General features: G+C 41.5%; 1 protein-coding gene across 3 annotated transcripts in view; it reads left to right on the top strand.

Moving 5' to 3' along the window:
• LOC126473599 (activated Cdc42 kinase Ack) overlaps window positions 1-19821 on the top strand; it is a 516119-nt gene that overhangs the window by 301987 nt on the left and 194311 nt on the right. For all 3 annotated transcript variants that reach the window (XM_050100753.1, XM_050100752.1, XM_050100754.1), the window contains one exon: window positions 9408-9563. In XM_050100753.1, the coding sequence (XP_049956710.1) occupies window positions 9408-9563 (156 nt within the window). The remainder of the gene's footprint in view (window positions 1-9407; window positions 9564-19821) is intronic.

Raw genomic sequence — 19821 nt, 5'->3', positions numbered from 1 at the left:
TATCTCCATCCATATCAAGCCACCTTCCTAGATGTTGACCTTCACCTCAGAGATGGCTACATCAGTCCATATCAAACATATTAACCACCAGCAATACGTCCACTTCGACAGCTGCCACCCATTCCATACCAAGAAATCCCTCCCGTACAGCCTAGCCACCCATGGTCATCGCATTTGCAGTGATGAGCAGTCCCTCTCTAAATATACTGAGGGTCTCACAGAAGCCTTCACGGACGGTAATTATCCTCCCATCCTTGTACAAAAACAAATCTGCCATGCCTTATCTTTCCAGTCTCCCACCACCTCCCAAAGTCCCACTGTCTGGCCACAGAGGAGCATTCCCCTCGTAACTCAGTACCATCTGGGACTGAAGCAACTGAATTACATTCTCCGCCAGGGTTTCGATTACCTCTCGTCATGCCCTGAAATGAGAAATGTCCTACCCACAGTTCTTCCCACCCGTCCTACAGTGGTATTCCACTGTGCACCGAACCTACACAACATACTCATGCATCCTTACACAACACCTGCTCCCAATCCCGTACCTCATGGCTCATACCCCTGTAATAGACCTAGATGCAAGACCTGTCCCATACATCCTCCTACCACCACCTACCCCAGTCTGGTCACTAACACCACCTATCCCATAAAAAGGCAGGGCTACCTTGAAACCAGTCATGTGATTTACAAGCTAAGTTGCAAACTCTGTGCTGCATTCTATGTAGGAATGACAACCAACAAGCTGTCTCTCTGCATGAATGGTCACCGACAAAACTGTGGCCAAGAAACAAGTGGACCACACTGTTGTTGAACATGCTGCCAAACGTGATACCCCTTATCTCAATGACTGCTTTACAGCCTGTGCCATATGGATCCTTCCCACTAACACCAGCTTTTCTGAATTGCGCAGGTGGGAACTTTCCCTGCAATACATTCTACGTTCCTGTAACCCTCCTGGTCTCAAACTTCGTTAGTCACTGTCCTCACCCATCCAGCTCCCTCCCTGTTCCCATTCCAGCACTACACAGCCGTCATTTCACCACCACACCCAGTCTTTCAATTTATTTTTGTTTTCTTTCTCTCCTCTCTGCTACTTACCCACTCCCCCCTCTGCACCTTCTGTCCTGCCCCCCGTCTAAACTGCAACACTTCACTCTCTGCCACTCTCACCATACTATCCCTCCCCTTCCCCACCCCAGCCTCCTCCTTACTCCCACCAAGTCGCCACTCTCATCATGCACTGGTGCTGGTGCTCGCAGTGTAGTTTCAACTCTCTGAGACTGCAGACGTATGTGCAAGATGGGTTTGCATGACTGTGTATGTGTGCGCGTGTGGATGTGTGTCTACTGCTGACTAAGGCCTTAATGGCTGAAAGCTATGTTCGTTTGAATCTTTTTATTGTGCCTATTGCAACTCAGCATCTCCGCTATATGGTGAGTAGCAACTTTCCTTCTCTGGTATTGTTACATTCCGTCATGGTTTTCCCATCGCTTGATTTTTGCCTGCTGGCTTTCCTTTGAACCTAACCCTGTGCTGTTTTCCTTTGTAACTACTATCTTTTGCATCGCTGTACTGAAAGTGCATCCTTCTTTCTTTTCTTTCCTGTGTCCCTCTTGTTGCCTTACGAACCGCACTGCACGCTCTACTTATGAGCCACACACTATCAACTGACTCGGCCGTGCGCAACAGACGACCTCAAGACCACGCTGATTGTTGGTGCAGCATCTTATGTCCCACATTACTCCCGCCGATATAATTAAGCCTATACCTTCAAACTGATCATACTCCCTGTGTCAGTTCCCGTATTTTTGCGTGTTATCTCCCGCACTTGTCCGGTGCCACATGATCTTACATCTCTAACTACAAACCTCTCCCCACCCTCCACACGTTCTCCGTTCGATCCCTGTTCACACCTGCTAAGTCCATCTCATCCAGTCACATCTGCCGTCCACCTTCTTTACGCTTATCAGCCCTCAGTCCTGCTACCCACAGTAATATACATATACTTATTAATGATTAGTTATTCTCTACTTTGACCTTTGTGACTTCTCGCTAGTTTTAGTGAGTTTTCGCCTTCCATTGTCGTCGCCTTCCTGTGATTGCATCTCTTTTTTTTTTCCCACCCTGTGCGTCCATCCTATTTGTACGTTTCGCACTTATTTGGGTGTATTTTTGTGTAATTTTTCAGACATAATTCTACTTTCTTACATAATTTTTCGCATTTTTGCACCACCATGGATCCTTCCATCTGCGTCTATACAGAAAAGTTTCCTTATCCCTAGCCAGATCCCTGTCCCACATACTATTCCTGCGTTGGAAGGGAGGGGGGAGCGGAAAAGGAGAGAAGTGAAAAGACTGGCTGTGATGGTGGAATGAGGGCTGGCTGTGTAGTGCACGGAAGAGGCTGGATGGGTGACAACAGTGAGTAACGAAGGATGAGGCCAGGAGCATTATGAGATCATCGGATGTATTGCACGGAAGGTTCCCACCTGCGGAATTTGGAAAAGCTGGTTTTGGTGGGGAGGATACTTACGGCACAGGTTGTGAAGCAGTCATTGAAATGAAGGATGTCATGTTTGGCAGCAGGCTCAGCAACAGAGTGGTCCACTTGTTTCTTAGCCACAGTTTGTTGGTGGCCATTCATGCACACAGACAGCTTGTTGGTTGTCATGCCCACAAAGAATGCAACATAGTGGATGCAGCTTAGCTTGTAGATTACATGACTGGTTTCACAGGTAGGCCTGCCTTTGATGGGATTGGTGATGGTTGTGACTGGACTGGAGTAGGTGGTTAGTGATGGTCAGATTCTGCCAGTCCTTAGCCCTCACTAAAATAGTCCTGCAACACCATATCAATCAAGCCAAACCTCCTAGCAGTATCCTCTCGCCATCTGCAAAATTCTTCTGCTATGCAATCCCAAATTCCTGAAACCCGTAACACACACTGAAACCCTTTGCCCTCCAGGAACTAGAGCAACATGCACAATGCCACCTCAGAAATCTATCCACCCTGCTCACTTATACTCCCATACTGGAGTCCCACTGCCTACCAACTCTGCAACCAGCTGCAAACCTCTCCCACATCCCCTCATAGCTGACAAATCCTGTCTCATAGACCTACTACACGTACCTCACCCTCCAAAACTCTCTTCCATCACCACACAGAATCCAGACTCCAAACAGACCCGTAACACACTCATGATCCTTACCTCCAGAAGTCTTAGCCCCACAGAAATATCAGTTCTTTCCAAAGCTTCACCTTTTGCCCCACTCTCAAATTCAATCATGCAGGACTTGTTAAAGACTTTCTCTCCTTCTCACAGTCCCTACAGTGGAAACACTTTTTCGCCAGCAACCCTACCAATCAGATTCAAGCAGAGCCCAATATTGGACCCTGCCTAACTCTGTTCACTCCTCCATCCAACCATGATACATTCCCAGTGCCCCCAAATCACCTTCTGTTAACTTTCCAAAATTTCTTAATCTCGAACCTTATTTCACCATCATTCCTCAAACTCCTCAACGTTCAAACTAACTTTATATCTACAGAAAGAACCACAGCCGACCATCTAAAAACTGATCCCCACCTTATAATACGACCTGCGGACAAACACTCCATAATTGTTTTGAACAAAAAGGATTACCTGGCAGAAGGATTCCGCCAGCTGTCAGATACTTTGACCTCCAAAACTTGCCACAGTGACTCCATTCCTGAAATACACTAATATCTCCAGTCACTTCTCAAATCCTCAGTCCCATTCCAGAACCGTAAACCCAACCACCCAGGATGCTCCAATGTGGCCAATTACTGTGACCCCACTGAGCGAATTTGTGCTGTTGTAGACCAACGCCTTCAATCTATTATCCGGAACCTACCCTCCTGTATAAAAGATATCAACCGTTTCCTCCTCCATCTCTCCACAGTCCCTGTCCCTGTCCCTGTCCCTTTACCACATGGTGTTCTGCTCGTCATTATTGATGACCCCTCCCTTTACACTAATATTCCTAATGCCCATGGCCTTACTGCTATTGAGCACTACCTTTTGCAATGCCTGGCAGATTCCAAGCCGACAACCTCCTTCCTAGTTGCCATGACCAACTATATCCCCATCCACAATTACTTCTCCTTTGAAGGCATTACCTACAAACGAATCTGGGTACTGCTATGGGCACCTGCATGCACCATCCTATGCCAGTCTATTCATGGGCCATCTAGAGAAATCCTTCCTAACCACCCAGAATCCGAAACCCCTCACCTGGTTCAGATCCATTGATGACATCTTTGTGATCTGGATCGAGGTTGAGGACACCCTATCCAAATTCCTCCAGAAATTCTCTGCCGTTTGCTTCACCTGGACCTATTCAATCCAACAAGCCACCTTCCTAGATGTTGACCTCCACCTCAGATATGGCTACATCAGTACCTCCGCCCATATCAAACCTACTAACCACCAGGAATACCTCCACTTAGTCAGTTGCCATGTGTTCCATACCAAGAACTCCCTTCCATGAAGCCTAGGCACCAGTGGTTGTCACATCTGCAGTGACGAGCGGTCCCTTTCGAAACATACCGAGGGCCTCACTGAAGCTTTCACAGACAGTAGTTATTCTCTCAACCTTGTACAAAAACAGATCTCCTGTGCCTTATCTTTCCATTCTCCCACCACCTCCCGAAGTCCCACCGTCCGGCCAGAGACGAGCGTTTTTCTCATAACTCAGTATCACCCAGGAGTGGAGCAGTCGATTTACATTCTCCACCAGGTTTTCAACTGCCTCTTGCCGTGCTCTGAAAAGGGAAATGTCTTGCCCACTATCCTTACCACACTTGCCACAGTGGTATTCTGCTGTCCAGTGAACCTACACGATATACTCGTCCATCCCTACACAACCCCTGCTCCCAACCTAAACCCCTTACTTCATGGCTCATACCCCTGTAAAAGAGCTAGATGCAAGACCTATCCCATGCATCTTCACACCACTACCTATTCCAGTGCGGTCACAAACGTCACCTACCTCATCAAAGGCAGGGCTACTTGTGAAACCAGTGTATGTTCTACATGCTAAGCTGCAACCACTGTGCTGCATTCTATGTGGGCATGACAACCAACAAACTGTCTGTCAGCATGAATGGCCACCAACAAGCCGTGACCAAGAAACAAGTGGACCACCCTGTTACTGAGCACGCTGCCAAACATGACATCCTTCATTTCAATGACTGACTCACAGCCTGTGCCATATGGAACCCTCTCACCAACACTAACTTCTCTGAATTGCGCAGATGGGAACTTTCCTTGCAATAGATCCTACGTTCCTGTAACCCTCCAAGTCTCACCCTTAGTTACCGTATTTACTCGAATCTAAGCCGCACTCGAATCTAAGCCGCACCTGAAAAATGTTAGGCCGCACCTCCAAATCGAAAAAAAGTTGGTCTATTGTAATATGAGACACAATTTAGGTCGAATGAATGACGATACAGCTACAGTAGTTTGGTTCGAGTCGTAAGCTTAGCAGTCAAGCTTTACCAGGTAGCCATTGCTATGCGCCAGTCGCTCCGTCCGTATTTATACGGATACCCTTCCTTTTTCATGTGCTTCGTCTGGTTTGAATCGATTGCTTATTTTTCTTTGATCTGATAAGCGCCGTTCTCTTTGTTATAGGTGTTTACATCACTCTAAGCTGAAAATGCATTATTGTACTGTGTCATGCATTGTTTGACGCATTCTGATAATGAGTGTTTACGAGGCTTGCTTTTTGTGCGCATTAGCCCCGCTTACAATAAAATAAATAGAGGAAGTGTCTCATTAGCGAAACAATGGCAAGAGACTGGTAGTTGTTGTTGTTACTTACACTGCTGCTTTCTTTGATAATGATCAACGAGAACCAAATAATAGACTGCGTATGTTAGATGTTCTGAACGAGAGTTTAGCTAAAATTTTTCTCCGTTTGAAGATCTTTGCAGACGCTTCTCATGTACATTACATTCTGCATAGAAATTAGAGTCATCTTAGATTTAAAAATCTATCAATTGCCGTGGTTCATTTCTGATTGTATCACTATTCGGCATAAGAATAATACGAATATAAACATGACATGATATGTATATTCTTCCCCCATTTGCTGTTGTCTCACACTAGTTTCGAAGGTTATTAGGCAGACAGAATTTAAATGAGATAGTAGCAAACACGAAACAATACATGGCAAAATGTTTATATTCGTATTATTCTTATGGTGAAGAGAATACTGCATGTGATGCACAATTCATAAAAGTTCGTATTAGCAACCATCTCTTCTCACAGGTAGGAAAAAATTCAGAACGAAGAGTTGGCCATATTGACAAACATCCCAAACAATCTTGCCAGTTGGATTTTCGTAGTACATTGAAATGCTGCTACATTCAAAGATGAACAATACGAAATTTGTATTTACTTCGTTGGATAATGTATGAAAATGCGGTGGTCGAAACTCGGGGCGGAGAAAAAAGCTCATGTTCCACCTTTTTTAAAATTTATTTACTGGCGCAGAAGTTTTGGCGCCAGTATTTATCTTTGTGCCTGCAAGGCATGCCTGTGTAGCGCTACATATATTCGACAGCAGAAGTTAGTTGTGGCGGCACCTACCAATTTTCAGAACTTCCGCTTACTTTGCACTCGATTCTAAGCCGCAGGCGGTTTTTTGGATTACAAAAACCGGAAAAAAAGTGCGGCTTAGATTCGAGTAAATACGGTAGTCACTGTTCTCACCCATCCAGCCTCTTCCCTGTTCCCACTCCAGCACTACACAGCCGTCATTCCACCATCACATCCAGTCATTTTATTTCTCTCCTTTTCCAGTACTTCCCCCTCACCACGATGATGAAGTGTGCCAGTATTCAAAGCTAAAGGAACAGAAAATACCAACATGAAAATACAGACTTATCCAGAAAATAGATGTAACAACAAAAGAAAGAAAACCATTCCAGGGGAACTTCACAGCAATATGCCCCTGCAATTAGAAAAAGGTTTTAGAAAATAAAAAGATAGACATCATTTCCAATTAACAATATAAAATTTCATGAAAAATATAGCTTGAGAAGACTGTATGACAAATTTGATGGCTCTAGGGTGAATGAAGTAATGCAGTAAATGAAGCAGGCAAAAAGGAATACAAACGTCTCAAAAATGAGATCGACAGGAAGTGCAAAATGGCTAAGCAGGGATGGCTAGAGGACAAGTGTACGGCTGTAGAGGCTTATCTCACTAGGGGTAAGATAGATACTGCCTACAGGAAAATTTAAGAGGTCTTTGGAGAAAAGAGAACCACTTGTATGAATATCAAGAGCTCAGATGGAAACCCAGTTCTAAGCAAAGAAGGAAAAGTAGAAAGGTGGAAGGAGTATATAGAGGGTGTATATAAGGGCGATGTACTAGAGGACAATATTATGGAAAAGGAAGAGGATGTAGATGAAGATGAAATTGGAGATACAATACTGTGTGAAGAGTTTGACATTGCACTGAAAGACCTGAGTCGAAACAAGGCCCTGGGAGTAGACAACATTCCATTAGAACTACTGACGGCCTTGGGAGAGCCAGTCCTGACGAAACTCTACCATCTGGTGAGCAAGATGTATGAGACAGGCGAAATACCCTCAGAATTCAAGAAGAATATAATAATTCCAATCCCAAAGAAAGTAGGTGTTGACAGATGTGAAAATTACCGAACTATCAGTTTAATAAGTCACAGCTGCAAAATACTAACGCGAATTCTTTACAGACGAATGGAAAAACTGGTAGAAGCCGACCTTGGGGAAGATCAGTTTGGATTCCGTAGAAATATTGGAAGACGTGAGGCAATACTGACTCTACGACTTATCTTAGAAGAAAGATTAAAGATAGGCAAACCTATGTTTCTAGCATTTGTAGACTTAGAGGAAGCTCTTGATAATGTTGACTGGAATACTCTCTTTCAAATTCTGAAGGTGGCAGGGGTGAAATACAGGGAGCGAAAGGTTATTTACAATTTGTACAGAAACCAGATGGCAGTTGTAAGAGTCGAGGGACATGAAAGGGGAAACAGTGGTTGGGAAGGGAGTGAGACAGGATTGTAGCCTCTCCCCAATGCTATTTGCAGTGGCCATTAACATTAGCAGACTGCTGGTTGGTAGTCATACCAATATAGAAAGCTATGCAAAGACTGCAGCAGAGTCCGTATGTGACATGACTATTTTTCAAATATGACCCAGCTGTTGATTGGGTAGGATAAATCTCTGACAGGACTGGAATAAGAACTGCTGGTTGGGTGTATTGGGTAGGTCATGGCAAGAGTTGGGATTGGGAGTGGCATAGGGATGGACTGAGATGTGGAGGTTCAGTGGGTGATGGAACATCACTTTAGGAATAGTGGGAAGGATCTTGGGTAGGATGACCCTTATTTCAGGGCATGAAATGAAATGGATAATTAAAGCTCTGATGATGAATGTGATTCATTTGTTCTAGTTCAGGTAGTATTGTAGTATTGGGTGCTGAAAAAGGTGGTGGTTGGCCGGGGGGAGGGGGGGCCTCCTTTGAAACACAGGAAATCTATTCGTGGGCTGGGTCTGGGTGATACTGCCTGCCTGTGAATACCTTTCAAAGTCCTTCAACATACTAAGCAAAGAGTTCTCATCACTACACACACACCATCCTTGGGTGACCAGACTGTGTGGGTGGGACTTTTTGGTGTGGAACGGATGGCAGCTGTTGAAATGCAGGTACGGTTGGTAGTTGGTAAGTTTAATATGGACAGTGGTGTGCATGGAGGTATGAGAGTGGAGAAGGTCAACATAGAACAACACCATTTGTCTCGCTCATATGTTGCTTTTGTTTGTGCCATTCATTCAAGGAATTCACTTTTGATTGCTCATTGGAATTCTTGGAAAGCAATCTGTATTTATTATAGTTTGCAGCTGCATTGCTCTCTGTTGGGTAACATAGCAACTGCTCTCTACCCTATGCTCTGCTGTGGAAGTCACAGAATGCATCTTCTACCTCTGGTCACAATATTTTACACTGAACGGTCTGTATTGTCACTCTAAAGTAAAAACTTTAAAATCCAATTTTTTTTTGTCTTTGTAGATACATTCATTGCTCAGTCCCAGATAAAAGTGAAAAGGATGATACAATTTACTGGCCTTAGGGAAAGGTATGACTAGATAATATGGAGGGGGGGGGGGGGGGGGGAGGAGAGAGAGCATTTTGGCTTCTGCCCCTGGAACATGTGTAATCTTTGTCGTGAAATGTGGTTAGTACATTTAAGTTATTTTTTATGTAATTCTTAGAATGAGAAACAGTGTACTTTGGTTATTCCTTTTCTTCTGAAATGACATGTAGGAAAGTGCTGTTACATTAGGTAGGAGTGATGCACATACCATACACACATACATCTTGTCTGTAGGTCACGGTGCACCATGTGGAGAATCCTGGGGCAGCCCCGCAGCTATTGATGAAGTCTACTTACGTAATCCAATGGATCCACCAGATGTTTTGGGTTTGGCAAATACATCACCACATGGAAACCTTCCTATGCCTAAGTTGCCTGACAGAAGAAAGCGTAAGTTTATTTTTTTGAGTAACTTGATTTCCTTCTCATTGTCTAGTTTTTATCGTCTAATAATTTATTGTCTTGAGAGCTTGTACCTTGAGAGTATTAAACCACACCATTTGGTATTGACAAATTACGGTAACCCTGTTCATTTTTAGGCATTATATGCCCCCAAAATAGAAACTTGTATGCCTTGTAAAGTTTCCTGCAGTCAGTGATGGTCGATGCACTTTTAAGATACCAACTGACAGGTTGTTTGTAATCTTTGTCAACCCCAACAACAGCTGCTCGATAATGGTGTTAGCATAGAGGTTTGGCATGCATTATGGTCTACAGCTATGTACGAGGGGGTGGGGGGGAACCCCTTTTTAAGTTAATATATTTTCTAATTGTTTACAAAACAACCTTATCCCCTTAAAAATACTTACCATTACAACTAATACATTTGTCCCACCGGTGCTTCCACTGTTCAAGACATTTCTTGTATTCATCTTCAGAAATGGCTAACTGCTCCTCCTTCATTTTTTTCTTGACTTCTTCAGTGTTGCCAAATCAGTGTCTTTCATGCCCCATTTTATGCATGGAAATAAGAAACAGTCTCACAGAGCCAGGTCGGGCAATTAAGGTGTATGTGAAGGCGGAACCATAACATTTTTAAGCAAAAACTGTCTAACAGAGATGGCTGTGTGCAGGTGTGTTGTCATGATGGAAGAACCAGTCTCCTGTCTGCCACAAGTTGAGCCTTTTGTAGCGAACACAGTTGTGCAATCTTCTTAAAACTTAATACATCTCAATCTGTATAAAACTACCCAACATATAAAGTTTAACAATACTTGCAGATCAAATAATATTATACCTAAATATATTAATGTACAGGTTAAAAACAATTCTGCCAGTGCACAAAAAACAAAACAAATAACTCAAAAAATTTGGCTACACAATGAAATCCAGTCTTTTTATGCCAAAAAGCAAATCCTAAATTGGGAACTATACAGGGTGATTCAAAAAGAATAACACAACTTTAAAAATGTGTATTTAATGAAAGAAACATAATATAACCTTCTGTTATACATCATTACAAAGAGTATTTAAAAAGGTTTTTTTTTCACTCAAAAACAAGTTCAGAGATGTTCAATATGGCCCCCTCCAGACACACGAGCAATATCAACCCGATACTCCAACTCGTTCCACACTCTCTGTAGCATATCAGGCGTAACAGTTTGGATAGCTGCTGTTATTTCTCGTTTCAAATCATCAATGGTGGCTGGGAGAGGTGGCCAAAACACCATATCCTTAACATACCCCCATAAGAAAAAATCGCAGGGGGTAAGATCAGGGCTTCTTGGAGGCCAGTGATGAAGTGCTCTGTCACGGGCTGCCTGGCGGCCGATCCATCGCCTCGGGTAGTTGACATTCATGTAGTTACGGACAGATAAGTGCCAATGTGGTGGCGCTCCATCCTGCTGAAATATGAATTGTTGTGCTTCTTGTTCGAGCTAAGGGAACAGCCAATTCTCTAACATCTCCAGATACTGTAGTCCAGTTACAGTAGCACCTTCGAAGAAAAAGGGACCAAAAACTTTATTGGCTGAAATGGCACAGAAAACGTTCACCTTAGGCGAGTCACGTTCATACTGAGTTGTTTCCCGCGGATTCTCAGTGCCCCATATACAGACATTGTGACGGTTGACTTTCCCGTTAGTGTGGAAAGTTGCTTCATCACTAAACACAATCTTTGAAACGAAAGATTCATCTGTTTCCATTTGAGCAAGGATAAAATCACAGAAATCGATTCTTTTAATCTTATCAGCTGCAGACAGTGCTTGAACCAATTTCAGACGAAAGGTTTCATAACTAACCTTTTTCGTAGGACTCTCCATACAGTTGATTGTGGAATTTGCAGCTCTCTGCTAGCTCTGCGAGTCGATTTTCCTTGGCTGCGAACAAATGCTTGCTGGATGCGTCCTACATTTTCATCACTCGTTCTCGCCCATCCAGAACTTTTCCCTTTGCACAAACACCCATTCTCTGTAAACTGTTTATACCAATGTTTAATACACCACCTATCAGGAGGTTTAACACCATACTTCGTTCGAAATGCACGCTGAACAACTGTCGTCGATTCACTTCTGCCGTACTCAATAACACAAAAAGCTTTCTGTTGAGCGGTCGCCATCTTAGCATCAACTGACGCTGACGCCTAGTCAACAGCGCCTCAAGCGAACAAATGTACAACTAAATGAAACTTTATAGCTCCCTTAATTCGCCGACAGATAGTGCTTAGCTCTGCCTTTTGTCGTTGCAGAGTTTTAAATTCCTAAAGTTCTGGTATTCTTTTTGAATCACCCTGTATAAAGCACATCTTAATCTTATGAGTGTTCTGAATAATACCGCTGTTTTCTCCCATCTTGTTAGCGAGATTAAAAATCATACATATGCAGACAGAAAAATGAAAAAAATCACAAAAGAAAGATTGCAAATTTAAAAGCTAAACACACACCCAGCACAGCCACTCATGACACCCAGTATAACAAAAAGCACCAGGTCTATCCAATACTGGTCAACCTCACTGGGACTAATTTTGCAAACAGAAAAAATGAAACTACCCAAAAAGGTCTGAAACACAATGTCAGCACATGCCTAGATGAAAATTACATAGAACACCTCATTGTTGAATCAGAAAGCATTCTCACATAGGAAAACAGAAATGAAATATATGAGGTAAACATTAGTCTGATGAGAGAGCTAGTCAGTAATGACATCAAAAACATAATAACAGAGATGAAAGAAAACAGAAGAAACTGAAACAATACAGATTCTATAACACTGACAAAACTTAGAAAGAAACTAAAGGAAAACAACATCATCATGACAAAGGCAGATAAAGGAAACACAGTGATTCTCGTGGATAAAGAGTAATACATCAGTAAGACAGAAGAGTTCATCACAAAAAATAAAATTATAAAATTAAAATTGGATCCAACAAACAGAATCCAAATGAATATGAGAAACACTCTGAAAGACATTGAACATACAGTAGAAAACAATGAAAAAGGAAAACTGATCCAAACAAATCTCAGTGCACCTTCCATCCGATGCCAACCAAGGCTACACAAGAAAGGTCTCCCCATCAGAGCTATTGTGAAGTATAGAAACGCTCCCACTTACCCACTTGCAAGATCCATCTTATCAGAAAACTACAAATTACAAGAAGACAGGGACTATAAGAAACACCAATTGATTCAGTACATAAAAGATACAAGTTCCAGACACAGCCACGCTCCTATCATTTGATGTAGAGGATATGTATTCCAATATACCAATAACTGAAACAATAAACGTTATAGGACAGAATCTTAAGAGCCACAGTACACTCCCAGATGAATACATCAAAGAGACAGTCAGGCTTCTAGAGCTAATAACAGAACATAATTATTTATGAATAATAGCTAGCTTCACTGCTGTATTTAAGTTGTTTATATTTTATCTCGTTCACAATGAGCCCATTTCGGCAAGTTGCCATCATCAGGTGCCTGTAAATACATAGATAAGCGATGGTCTTAATATAATTGTTGTAACAATGATCTGAAAATTAATATATCATTAGGTGTTTTACCTTACACGTAACATCGTTGCTGTCATATCCTGTCTGTTTTGGAATTATTACTTTCTCTCAGTTATAGAGTGGAGATGTATTTCAGATGTTACCTGATATGCTACTTTTCTAACAGTTGGAACAGTGGGTCAGCGATGTTACATGTTTACATAGTATAAATTATAAATATTATAGATTATAAATAAGTGATGTGTGAAATTCAGTTGTTTATTATTATTTTTTCATATAGGTTGGTTTCTAATTATGTTATTGCCTAAAGTTAGTTTTAGTTTTATTTTATGTTTTTAATTTTTTGTAATAATTATTATTTTTTTGATTTATATTGGTGTTCTGTCTGTTTTACACTACTCATGTTATTGCTGTTACTAGGGATATATGTTGTTTAAAGACAAGAAAAAGTTGTCGTTGCTTTCAATCAAAGAACAAACCTCGGATTAAAAATACCTGATAACTTCTTGTTCCCTTGGAACGAATAACAGCTGTTCACAGCCTGAAGAAAAACCAAGGAACACAAAAAGATACACTAAACAAGAACAGAAAATTAGAACCCAACAAAAAGAAGTTGAGAGTGAGAACATGAAATGTAATAACCTTGACAGGAAAGACTGAAGAGATTGTAGACATGATGGAGAGGAGAAAGATTCATATCCGGATTGAGTGAGACCAAGTGGAAGGGAAAAACTCTAAATTGCTGAGAGGTGGTTACAAATTATACTGGCAGGGTCACAATAAATAGGCAAAAAATGGAGTGGGGTTTGTGTTTCACAACGACATTGACCCAGTTACAGATGTGAGCTTTGTAAGTGAAAGGATAATTAGCACAAGAGTGAACTTGGGAAGAATAGTTTTACTATACTCAAAGTATACGCACCTCAGCAAGGGTGCAGTGAGAGGGGGGGAGGGAGGGGGGGGGGAGAACAAAATTCCTTGAAGAACTGGAAGACCAAGTAAGAGAAGATAACATTATGATAATTGAGGATCTGAAACTCAGATTGGCACGGATAGAAATGAATATGAGGAGGTGATGGGGCCATTTTGGACACGGAAGATGCAATGTTGAGGGTGAAGAAATTCTAAATCTTTGCATACGGAATCTACCCATAAGATCACTAGATGTGGCTGGGATGGCAAATCTAAGACAGTTATAGACTATATATTAATGGACAAATTAATTGAAGGAAAAGTAAGGGATGCTAAAGGAATACCAAGTGAGCACTTGGATAGCGACCACAGGTTACTAGTAGCTGATCAAAATTATAAGATGAAAAGTTTGAATGCTGTATAAAGAAAGCCAAAAATTAAGGAGTGGAAGTTGAAAGAAGAAGAAAATATAAAAGTTTCCAAAATCTAGTGGCACAAAAATTGCCAAAAACTGAAAGGGGTAGAGTAGAGGAAGAGTGGAACCTTTTTAAAACATCAATAGTTAACAGTGCCGTGCAGATATGCGGCAAAACAAAGGGTAAAGTGAAAGACAAAGAAACCATTTGGTGGAATGATAGAGTAAAAGATGCAATTAAAAAATGTAATATGGCAAAGGAAAACATGGAGTTTGAAAAAAGAAATTGTAACCAGGGCCTGACACCAAAAGATGAACACAAGGTGACAACACTGAAATAGGAATACCGACAAAAAAAACTCCAAGCAAAGTGAATTGTGTTAGAAGAAAAGTAGAAGAGTTGGGAAATATTCACCCAGAAACTAGAACAGGATAGCGAAGGGAATCAAAAACTGCTATATGGGTTATTGAAAAGTAAAAGATCTGATAGAGAAGACATAAAAGCAATTGATACAGAGGATGGGGATATTATCAGGGACATGGTTGGTATCAGAGAAGAGATGATGAATTATTTTGAAATCTTACTGAATGGGGAAGGTGCACAAGACAGTGACACTGAAGTCATTGAATTAGAGGAAGAGCAGGATCCAGTCTCTTAATTAGAAACTGAGAATTCCCTGAAACAGATGAAAAGTGGGAGGGCAGTTGGAGTAGATGAGCTGACAGCAGATATGATTAAAGCCACAGGAATCCATGGAATACAGTGGTGACCCTGGTTGCTGGGGGTGATACGGAAAGAGAACAACAAGTGCTGGATGAATGGAAAAAAGGAATTATAATACCATTGTTCAAGAAATGTAGTAGAAAGAAATTCATTAACTACCAAGGAATCACATTGTTATCACAATGCCTTAAGATAATGGAAAAGGTCATAAAAAAAAAAAAAAAAAAAGATTGCGGAAAATTCTAGAACACCAATTAGAGGAAGAGCAGCATGGGTTCAGAAGTAATAGGGGAACAAAAGATCTCATTTTCTCCCTTCGTCAGTTAATGGAGAAATATCGGGAAAAACGAAAGGACTTGATAGTAGTATTCGTGGATTTGGAGAAAGCATATGACAATGTACCAAGGGATAAAATATGGAAATGCTTGAGAAAACAATGTTCCTGATTCATTAATTAAAAAAGTCCAGATGCTGTATGATGGTTGTGAGAGCAGTGCACAAGTAGGAGATGGAAGATCAAAATGGTTTAAGACAAAGAGTGGTGTTCAACAAGGCAGTTCACTCTCCCATTTACTCTTCATTACATTTATGGACACAGTCATGAAAAAAATCAAGGAAGAAGAAAATGAAGATGTCAACGCTTTTGTTTTTGCTGATGACATCGCCATTTGGGGAGAGATGGAAATGGAGATTGGTTCAGAGGAGACTAGATTACTGGAACGCACAATTTAAAAAATTCAAGTTAACTGTGAGTAGGAACAAGACAGTGGTAATGAAGATGAGCAGTACGCCATACCTTGTCACATCATACTGGAGGGGGAGAAGGTTGAATGTATGAAAAGATTCAATTATCTAGGTAGCATCATATCGTGCAATGGAAGTTCCAAACTAGAAGTCTTAAACAGAATAACATAAGGATCTAGCTTCTTCCACCAAGTACAAAATCTAATCCGGGACAAGCAAGTAGAGCCAAACAGACCATGTATAAAACTTATCTCATGATGTCTAGTCTAGAGGCCTGTGTCATAAATAAGAGAGAAGAAAGTCAAATACAAGCATGTGAAATGAAGTTCCTTAGATAAGCTCTACAAAAAAACTAGGAGAGACAGAGTCGGGAATAATTATGTAAGGAGAGACCTGCAGGTGACATTGACTACAGAGGAGAGAATGAATGCTTTGTGGTTGAAGTGGTTCAGTCATGTGAAGCGAATGCACCCAACTCTAACTCCACGTCAGTATTTGGAGATGGAGGTACCAGGAAAAAGACCAATTGGGCAGTCTAGAAAGAGATGGACGGACCAGGTTAAGGAAGATCTCAAGAGGAGAGGAATAACATGGGATGTAGTGGAGAGGGAAAAGCTATACCAGGACATTAACCAATGGAGGCATATTGTTCACAAAGTTCCTACCCGGCTCACTGGAAGGAAATCATGATGATGATGATGATGATGATCATCATCATGATCATGATGATTAGGGTCACTGATGTTATTTTTTTTTACCCGTTTTCCTGATATATAATGTGAACAAAGTTTTCTTATACTTTTTGTGCTTTAGGTCAGTTTGTTCGTTCAATAAATTTGTTGGATTGCTGTATGCTTGTGAATATATCTCTGTTTTGTCAAGGATGTTCAACAATGTTCTCTTTTGCGTAATATGGAGGATTTCTAGTGATTCGTTTATGGGTTTTACATAGTGTTTCTCTGCGGACCCCAAAGAACAAAAGAACAGAATTATTTTCAGTTCAATAATGAATTATATTTACAAAGTGAAGAATTAGCAATCGGATCTCGTGTCTGGAACCATAGCAAACATATTTATGAACCATGTAGAACAGATTATATTTTAACAAAATAGTGCCAGATAGGTACAACGTCCTATACTGGATTAGATAAACAGATTATATCTTTTGCATGATAGATGAACCAAACAATAAAATTGACCACTTACACACAAACGTAAATTCTGTTTATGATAAGATACATTTTACATTAGAGAAAGAGCAAAATAAACAGTTAAATTTCTTGAACATCACCATATAGATTCAAAACTACGAACACACATTTGCCATATACCGGAAACCGACAACAGCAGACACAAGTATACATGGGACATCACAACACCCCAATTCTTAAAAGCAGGTTGCACTTAGGTACGTGCTCCACAGACTTAACACAGTACCATTAGATACAGGCAATTACAAAAAAGAAATGAACACTATAATACAAATAGCCACAAACAATGGATACAAAGAGAACTTGGTAACAAAGCTGAACAAGAAAATCAAGAAACAGAAAAGAACAAACACCCATCTGTCACCAACACAAGGACAAAATCACACACAAATACAAGAAAATACAAGAAGAGAAACAACGCAAAGTGTGAAAGAAACAGAAAATAAAAGATGGTACACAGTGACACACAACCACAAATACCCACACAGAATATCCAATATTTTCAAAAAACAAGGCATAAAAATAACACACCAAACCAACAACTCAGTTCAGAAATACTTCACAAAAACAATAGGAAAAATTGATCTGTATCAGAAATCAGGAATATACCACCTGAAATGCAATACATGTGATGCAAGAATATACCACCCATGGTGGTTCCTGACATCCTTGTCAATGGTGTCATCTGAACTGATTCCATGGTACTTGCTGAATGTTTTGCGGCACACTTAGGTGAAATGTCTGCTTGCACTAATTACCATCCTTATTTCTTCATCCAGTAACACCTTATTGAGTGCCACCCACTATGCTTCAATGTACATGGCTCTCTATCATACAAATTCCCAAGTGAATGAATGGGAACTCTGCAGTGATTTGTCAGTGTGCCGAATTACGGCCTCTAGACCCAACAAAATCCAGAACCAAATGCTCAAACATCTTTGTGCCGACAGCATGATGTGTATCCTCAGGCTTTTTAATCATATTCAGAGGCCATATGTCATGATTCCAAAGTGGCTTTCAGGCTTTCCAGTTCATCACAGATCACATGTGTTGTTTGGAATGTGCAGTGCCCAGTGCTTTTGCACATTGCTGACATGTGATTGCTGTGTTCTTTGCCCTACAGAAGGTATACAATGCCACTTGGTGACAGCACATCCTGTCTGCACTGCATGAACACAGTTTCTGAGATAGTTTACCCATTTTCATCCAGAATTTCCTCTCTCTTCAGCTTTTTGTGGTCTGGATAGGATCGACTCTCAACAGCCAGTATGTACTGGAAACTGAAGTCCATCAGGGATGGGTTCTGATCATAATGCCGTTCGCTATCACCATCGGTGGTATCGTAAATGGAGTGCGCCCCACAGTCTCTCTGTCACTGTATGTGGATGATCTTTGCCTGTACTATGCCTCTGCATCACTGCGCACTGCTGAGCACTAACTTTAGGGGCCTGTCTGGAGAGTACATGACTTGACTGTGAATTACAGCTATTAATTTTCTCCTGCAAAGTCATGAGTTGTGCTTACTTAAAGTTGTTGAAATTTTTCCATTATTAGGTGTTTTATGTGACAACAAGCTAACTTGGGTGCCATATGTCTGCTGGCTCAAGGTAACTTGCATGAAGAAGCTAAATACACTCTGTTGTCTTAGTAACTGCTCATGGAGCATGGATAGCATAGTTCTTCTGAGATTCTGCACAGCGTTGGTTTTATCTCGCGTGGACTATGGACGTGTTGCCTATGGTCCAGCAGCACCATTTATACTAAGTTTGCTGGACCTTGTTCACCACACTGGCTTGCACTGGCAACTGGGGCCTCCTGCACAAGCCCTGTTGACAGCCTCCTGACGGAAGTTGGCGTCCCACCGATGCGGGTCAGATGACAGCAGCTTCTGGGAAATTTGCAGTCACAATCTGTCAGATTACTACTCTCGCATGTCACTCAACTCTGATCAACAACCATCATTTGACTGTTTGCACATCGCCCAAACCTGGATAGACCAGCTGGAATCCGACTCAGTACTCTACTGAAGGACCTTCAATGACCTCCTATAGCCTGTGTTCCTAGAGATACCTCTTGATTTCCCCATGATCTGCATCCTGTCCTGTGATTCAGATGGACCTCTTTCGTTGTCCCAACAAGGATGCTGATCCTACCCTTCTCAGACATCTGTTTTGTTTGATCCCCCCACAATCATTCTAACTTGGTATGCATCTACATGGGTGGTTCGAAAGTCAACGACAGGGTCAGTTATGCTTTTGCCCGTGCAAGGGGACATGAGAAGGTCTCTCTGCAGCATATACACTGCAGGGTTGGTTGCCATATCTCAGACTTTGCAGATCCCCAGCCATAGCAAACTTTCTGATCTGTAGCGATTCCATGAGTTGCTCAAAAAGCATATCCCCGTTCCATCCCAAAAATCTTTTGGTTACCAACCTCCAGGACCTACTGTTAGACCTCTGCAGCCCTGGAAAGACAGTGATCTTCATCTGGACACCAAACCACATAGGCATTCCAGAAAATGAACTTGCTGACTGCTTTGCTAGAGACGCAACTGCAGGAGATCAACGTGTTGTTGTAACACCAACTTCAACACAATATTTTGATGCTCTGGGAATTGGAATGGCAGGCTATTGTCACCCAAAACAAGTTGAGAGCAATTAAAGGATCCACTAAGGTGTGGCATCATCTTTCCAGGT

Source organism: Schistocerca serialis, chromosome 4 (assembly GCF_023864345.2).
Source record: "Schistocerca serialis cubense isolate TAMUIC-IGC-003099 chromosome 4, iqSchSeri2.2, whole genome shotgun sequence".
Classification (NCBI taxonomy): Eukaryota; Metazoa; Arthropoda; class Insecta; order Orthoptera; family Acrididae; genus Schistocerca; species Schistocerca serialis.
This window is presented reverse-complemented; position numbering and strand designations above follow the sequence as displayed.